Raw genomic sequence first — 7,517 nt, forward strand, 5'->3', positions numbered from 1 at the left:
AATCATCAGAACTTAAGGACTTGCGCAATGATTCCTTAGACTCTTCGGTAGTCGAAAGAATCACTTGCACGTCATCCGCAACAAGAGTAGTTAAAGGATGAGGATTAGAAGTTGGCTCACTCGCCCACTCACCAGCGATCAATGGAAACAAAAAGTATTCACGGGTCTCTTCAAGAATAGGGAGTTCTCCTTCCAGCAGTTCTTGGCGGGCCATAACACCTAGCCATACTTATAAAGGGACCGAAAAACACTCCCCATAACTAAAAAAGGCATACAAATTCAACGAAACAGAATAAATAATAAGATATATAACACGCACAAGAAACACTTACACAAATTGTCACGACCATAGTATGAAGTCTTGTTTGGCCTTGAACAGATTTGATTCATCCCAACAGCCACCAAAGCATACTACAGAATGAAACAAAGAGTCGTTTCCCGCATAGTTAAAGTCTTGTACCAGTACTGATCCTGGTAATCCTGCGGCGGCGAATCCTCAATCGTCTAGGAAGGATCGTGATAGATCTTAGGGATAACGTTCATATAGATATAAAAGAAATTTTATTTCCACTCGTGTGAACTCTGCTGAGCATCTCCTACAAGTATCACATTCCTATCCCGGAGGTGAAATCCAAACCAACCACCCTTGGTGTAAAACTTATAAAAAACTTGAAATTTATAAAGGGTAGGGCTTATGAGTTAACTACGATAACAAAACTCAAAATGACACAAACGCATAATTCCTAGTGGATGAATCTGCATGATATGCAAACCATAAAACAGCAGCGCGTCGTGGATAAAAGTAGTAATCGGCAGAAGGAAATTCCCATTATCAAAGAACTCGAAGTACAGAGCTAGTTTTTCAAGTGGAGCATCCGTGGCAGTGTTTCCAGCAGGTAATTCGGGCTCCCATTTCAGTGAAATATTATGATAACTCGAGAGCAAAGTCTCGAAGTCAGATCTTTTCCATTTGATGGTAATGTCATTAATTGACGAACCACCACTCTTTTCCTTACCGTATTTTACACCGGTGGAAGAAGTCGCCATTAGTCGTTGGCAAACGATAGAAAACGAAGAAAATAAACAAACAATCTTGAAAGATCAGAGATGAAAGAAAGTCAAAGAAGAGAATGTTGAATGGAAGAAAAACCGGTGTAGTCGACCTATTTATACCAACCGTCGGTGGGAACCAGGGTTTAAAACAAAAATTCAAGAAAAACCGGAGGTCCAATAGAAAAGCGTAACGTCAAGCGGGAGTTTCAAAGTTCAAAACAAGTGGGTGCAAATACTGCACGCTCAGACAGATGAAAAGACACCATTGTGTCAACCGCCTCCTGTCGTCACTGAAACTAGAACCACTTGTTGTAAAATTTGATCTAAATCAAACCATCTAGTTACGACCTAGTTACCACCTAACTTCAAAGAACATAGAAAATTTTCCAAGGAAATTCCCACACAAGAAAATTCGGAGAAGAACCCAATGGTGAAAAACCTTTGTATAGAAGGAATGAACCATTCATTAAAGAGGGCGATTCGAAAATAAAAAAGGAAACATCTACGAGGAGGAAAAATTAGACCCGTAACAACCAAGCTTGATGGGAATGAAGCCTGGTCCGAGAGTTTCGCTAAGTATGAAGAAGATATCGAGCACATAAACAATTCTTTTGGACCAGGCAACATACCAACCAAGCAAATCGTCGTTTAACAACCAGATATGAAAGGAAAATTGACGAAATAATAAAGCAACTCGACACATATTTATAATACATGAATTAAATGCGCTAAGCAACAACTGGATGCACCATGCTGAGAAGACTAATACAAAAACAACACGCGAAGCAGAAACATAAAATTTCAATGCGCCACCATACATGAGCATTCATAAAAACCCCTGGAGTAAGTAGGCGTCAGAGCCACACGTGCAGTGACATCATTACACCTAGATGTCACAAAAATAGTCAAAAGCTACCTCCATAAAGAACCTCATAAATTAATCCTCAAAATCAAGCAAGGAAGATCAATGTAAGCCCGATATTCGACCCACATACTCAATCATGGAAAAAACAATAGACCGGGGGGGGACTTCTGGAGGTAGGGTACCAAATGTTATCAACCACCCTCACAAAGAATGCCTTCTACGCAAAAAGATATACACTTCCCGTGGAAGAAACACGACACCTTACAACTCAAGGAGTTTAGCGGAAGATATGCCGTGATAAATGGAAGGACAAAGTGGGACAGGGAAAGGAAAGGTCAATCATAGGCCGAGATCCCTACAATGTCCATGATTGCACGATGAATCAATAACAGAAGCCCAACGTTATACCAGCCCACGACAAAGATTTTCATATGCCAGTTGGACGACCAATCAGGAGCCATCGACATGCTCAACCATGATAACAGAAGATTCCATTGAGTGAAACAACTGGCCCAATCTTTCTCCCTCGCTTCGACAATAAATAAAAGGAGAACACCAACGGTAAAGGGATTCCAACTCATATTCTCTCAAAGAATTACTCACTACTTACCATATTGATTCTCACGCCAGAAGGTGGTTACGAGAAGACCCCTATATTCCCCTTCTCTTAAGGACCTCACAGTGTTCGTTTTTGCAGGTCACGGCTACCAGAACTTATACCAGTTGTTAGTATCGACTCACAGGATGATATTGAGCTAAACCGACGGCCCCAGCCTGACACCGGCTGGGTGGTCGACGGCCCCAGCCTGACACCCCGTTAGGCTCGAATTTTTTATTTATTTTAAAGTTTATATGTATTTATATGAAAACGATATGTATATTTAATACGAAAAAACTAATCAAATTATAGTATTATCCTCTAATACACGAAGTAGAAAAATGACATCTTAGTTAATTATAAAGAGAGAAAATTATTTTAGCCATATCGTTTCAAAATCGACCAAAAGGTGAAATTGAGATTAAAAGATAAAATTAATCCTAAAAAAAGTAGATTTCTGTTTACTTCAAAAAATATAATACTAGCAATTGCTATGCATGCAACATTTACCCTCCTTCGAACTTACCCTAGAAGAGGAAGAAGAAGAGCAATCCACCATGATTTCAGTCCCAGGTGAAATAATCGAAGAAATCGTCCTCAGACTCCCCGTAAAATCCATACTCCGTTTCAGATCGGTCTCCAAACCATGGCTCTCTCGCATCTCCCATCCATCATTCACCAAACTCCACCTCACTCGTGCCCACCGCACCGCCTTTTTCATTTCTGCGTACGATTATTCCTCTCACAAACGACACCTTTTCTACGCTGCCCATGATGGTGGACCTGTCACTCACCTCTTGACACTCGGACAGGAGTGTTTTGATGGTTATGCAAAAGCCGAACATTTGAATGGGTTAGTATTATTTATTTGCGTGTTTTCCTATACGGATCACGCTTTTGTTATTAATCCTAGCACGCGTAAGATTTATAAACTCCCCGATCCCAACTTTTGGAAGGTTGCAAAAGTTCTATGTATTTGGGTTTGATGAGTCTAGAAACGAGCATAAGATTTTGTTGATTAGGAAACATGTCAAATATTTGAATAAGGTGGAGATTATGATTTTCTCTCTGTCAAATTACTCATGGCGAATAATCAACGCGCAACCTCCTGTTGCCTTAAATTGTTATCCTTTTCACTATGGTACGGAATGTAGCGTTTGTGTCAATAGTGTAGTACATTTAACACTTGAAAAATCATTCGACATTTTGGCGTTTGACTTGAGAACAGAAAAGGTTTCAATAATTACCACTCCTCAAGGTGTTGTGCCCTATTCACCCGATACAGTGCACACCAGGAATGGCCAAACTTTCATCAAAGATAGAAAACCTAGCATCATAAAAATCAATGGGTGTGTAGGATTCGTTTGCCATGATCGTGTCATGGAAAGGAACGAATTGCATATTTGGATATTACAAGATTATGAAAACCGTGTTTGGGTCAAGGAAATCATTACATTCCCCCAGCCTTGGATCGGGTTAGGTTGCACTTTCCCATTAGATGTTGATATGGATAAGATTATCTTCACCCCGAGCAGGTTGTCTAGGAAACATAGTGCACCTATTTATAACAAGAAGAGTCGATGTCTTAAATCAGTACGATATACCCTCGGTGATGAGATAATAAAGTGCTCAAAAACCGTCCGGTTCGATCAGATAAAGTGTTATGTTGAAAGCATGACACCTTTATAAAGGGAACAAGACAAGAGTTGATGATCCAATGCAAGTTATTCTATGGGAAAATGTTGGTTCTTGCATCTTAATTACTTTGCATTTCAGGTTAGCATTTTGTTTGGTGTCTGTTCTTATGGAGCTTCTGCTAATAAATAGTATTTTACCTATCAATCCCTTTGGAACTTGTGTTTCTAAACAAGTTTTGCTAAACCATTATAAACTATGTTATGTTCTACAAAGATCGTTTTTCTAGCTAGTATATGTTTAGTTTTGTTTACTAACAAGTGATCCATTCTGTCTCCGAATTTTAATCAATTTATTTACTAGTTTTATGTATCTTAATAATCTTATGATTAGAGACGTAATATAACTAAAATTTCAGTTTTTTTTATTTAAAAACAATCATGGAAAAAGATTTGAATATCTAACTAGTTTAAGCTTGTTTGTTATTTCATAAAGGAAGTAAGTTATAGTTTTCTACATGATCAAAATTATTGACTTGTGCACAGTGCTTTAGTGATGTATGATCAACTTGACGGGTGAAGGTTCATTTCCCCTAGCGGTTTCCGGGCATAAACCAACTGAATTCTAAAGAGAAAAATGCGTGAAGTATACATATAATGATTAATATGAAAACAGGTCAAGTGTACCAGTTAAACTGACCAAAAGCTACCTAAAATAGATTCAAGCTAAATCACACTACTGTAGTTTTCTTTCAAAATATGATAAGCACACATGAAATTAATGTAAATTTCTTTTTTCTGATGAACAGGGCGTCTAATTTTCCTGGACCAATTGTTTTATAATACTTTATATGTCAAGAGACTTAAATTGGCATTTTAAGGATTCAACATGTGCAAATTGTTTTGCTTTTGCCTATTATTCAATAATGCTTTGCAAATATAATGTCAAGAGGATTGAACTGCCATTTAAAAATTTGGATTCCACCTGTCCCATATGGTTTCTAATGCTTTGTAATGTCTATTCAATTACTTTAATTAGCATTATAATTTGGATTCCATCTTTGCATATTTTGTTTACTGATGATTTGTATAAGTTCAAGTTTCATGGGTTTATAATGGTTTAAGTTCTTTCATTTTCTAGTGACTTTATGTTTGGAGTTTCATTATAAATGTATTTATTTTTGCCTGTTTTAACCGATCCGTTTTTACCGTTTCTTAATTTTCAACCAAACCGTTTTATGAATACATATAACATTTTAGGGTTTAGGTTCATAGTCGTACACTAAAAAGCAATGTCTTGTTCAACGGTATAATTGTATCATTTATCACAATAAAAAGAAGTCATCTCGACTGAACCCGAGGTAAAGCCCCCATCTACAAGCAAATTATGCCCGGTTATATATCCAGCTTCATCGCTAGCTAGAAATAACACAGCTTGTGCAATATCTTCAAAGCTTCCACATCTCCCGCGTAATAAGCTTCCCTCTAAACCTATTATGTCACTCACTTGCTCAATGGTCATATTTGGTTTCCCTAAATACTCTTGATATGCTTTAACAAGCATTTCAGAAGGGATCCCGTGTGGTGAAACACAATTCACCCGAATCCCATGAACTCCTAACTCACACGCGGCACTTCTTGATATTCCAAGAATCGCGCCTTTCGTTAATGTGTATGAGTGTGATGCAAGGCCTCCCATGATGGCTGCTGAACTTGATGAGCATACAATTGAACCACCGGTGCCTGATGAAATCATTGCGCGTGCTGCATGTTTTATCCCGTGTATCACACCGTTCACGTTAATGTTGATTAAAATCGCTACCTTGTTCATTTCAAGATTTGTAATGCTCCTTCCGGTATCTAAAACCAATTGCAAAAGAATGAGAAGTGTAGAGTCACTAGATGAACCAAATAGTGTAGCCTAAATACCAGCTAGAAATGAACCAAATAGGGCCGTTTTAATCGAATTTTTGGATTTGTAGGTGGTTTAGAGATGCCATAAATAATTCTAAACATTTTTTGGAAGTTGTAGACAGTTTGCTACACTTATGAGCAAACTCAAGGGAAATCTAACAATGTTTTTTTTATAGTTCGTTGATGTTACAAGCGAACTTGAATAAGTACAGAAAGTGAATTTTTCGCTCATTCGACCAACAAACTCAAGCCAACTAACTAAAAATGCACTTAAACTTCATTCAAGTTAACCTTATAAATCCTTTTACTTAATTCAATTTAATCATCTTTGATATATTGGTGGGTGAATCCAACCTGTTTTGAAATGTACGTACTTAAAAAAATTATCTGTTTTACTCATAGTTCATTTTATGTTCATGGTACCAACTACCAAGTAGGTATTGGCACACTGTTTGATCACTCTACGCCCAGAAATATTTTAAAGGAATTTTGTATTTTTGTACCAATAATTCCAGCATTGGTGAACATGATATCAAGTTTCCCTTTCCAAGATAGAGCAAGTTGAATTGCAGATTCAACATCAGATTCTTTAGACACATCACAGTGTACATAAAGACCTTTAATAGACTTGGCAAGATTTTCACCAACTTCATCTAATACATCAGCAATTATAACATGCGCCCCATTCTGTGACATTAATGTTGCTGTCGCACCTCCGATTCCTCTTGCTCCGCCGGTTACGATTGCAACTTTTCCGATCAACCTTCAAACCAAATGCCATACCCCTTTAATATTTCAGTTATATGTTAATGCTAAGAATGAATTTTTAAACATATAAACTAACCTTTTTGTTGCTAACTTTTGCCTACAATCACTTTTATGATCACATGATTCCATGGTTGGCACTTAGTGTTAGCAAGCATTAAAGACGTGAACTTTATAGTTATAATTTCCTTACCATGCTTTCCCCATTTTACTTCACCTACTTTTAACCTGCAATAACATCATTTATGTTGTATTTTGTGATGAAGATTAACAAATGTTGAAGAATTAAAAGTTTGACGTGATTAAACTAAACTATCACTCACTAGTGATGTGCGTGTTGGGATTAGTGATAAATAGCCAGTGTTAGGGAACTTGGGTGTTCCTCTTAAGGGTATCCTAGTGTGGGGTTTTGAATTTGACACTGATACTTGCCAAATTAAAGATCACAGTTTGTTGATACTATAGGTTTGTGAATGATAACATGATGTGGACAAGGTTCTCAAGATGATGCAAGACATTGATAACAGTGGTCTAAGGCTGGGTGTAATGGGCAAGAAATAGGGGCGTTGAGGGGAGACAAATGCTTGGAACACCGCTCCCTAGGCGACAACAAGGACGATAAAGGGGTGAGGGGGGTGGGGGTGGGGGGGGGGGGATGTGTTTTTCTCGCCCATTAACTTGGATAAAA

The 7,517-nt window shown here is 37.7% G+C and overlaps 1 protein-coding gene and 1 pseudogene across 1 annotated transcript; one reads left to right on the forward strand and one right to left on the reverse strand.

Annotated features, from left to right (window-relative positions):
• The first annotated feature begins 762 nt into the window (after positions 1-762).
• On the forward strand, positions 763-4,524 carry LOC143537150 (putative F-box protein At1g32420; annotated as a pseudogene).
• Positions 4,525-5,139: 615 nt separating this feature from the next.
• LOC143537157 (short-chain dehydrogenase reductase ATA1-like) lies at positions 5,140-6,961 on the reverse strand. Its single transcript, XM_077030985.1, has 3 exons — positions 6,909-6,961; positions 6,568-6,827; positions 5,140-6,010 (listed from the first exon to the last, which is right to left on the reverse strand). The coding sequence occupies exons 1-3, from the start codon at positions 6,959-6,961 to the stop codon at positions 5,469-5,471; spliced, it is 855 nt and encodes a 284-aa protein (XP_076887100.1). The 3' UTR covers positions 5,140-5,468.
• Between the last annotated feature and the right edge of the window lie 556 nt (positions 6,962-7,517).

The sequence above is a fragment of the Bidens hawaiensis genome, unplaced genomic scaffold (assembly GCF_021521415.1).
Source record: "Bidens hawaiensis isolate Kalapana, Puna unplaced genomic scaffold, B.hawaiensis_p1.1 tig00011131_1, whole genome shotgun sequence".
NCBI classification, from domain to species: Eukaryota; Viridiplantae; Streptophyta; class Magnoliopsida; order Asterales; family Asteraceae; genus Bidens; species Bidens hawaiensis.

Coding starts and splice junctions, on each gene's coding strand:
- LOC143537157 (XM_077030985.1), bottom strand. CDS start 6,961: ATGGAATCATGTGATCATAAAAGTGATTGTAGGCAAAAGTTAGCAACA. Junction 6,828..6,908: donor CAAAAGTTAGCAACAAAAAG/GTTAGTTTATAT, acceptor TTTGGTTTGAAG/GTTGATCGGAAAAGTTGCAA. Junction 6,011..6,567: donor CACCAATGCTGGAATTATTG/GTACAAAAATAC, acceptor AATTGGTTTTAG/ATACCGGAAGGAGCATTACA.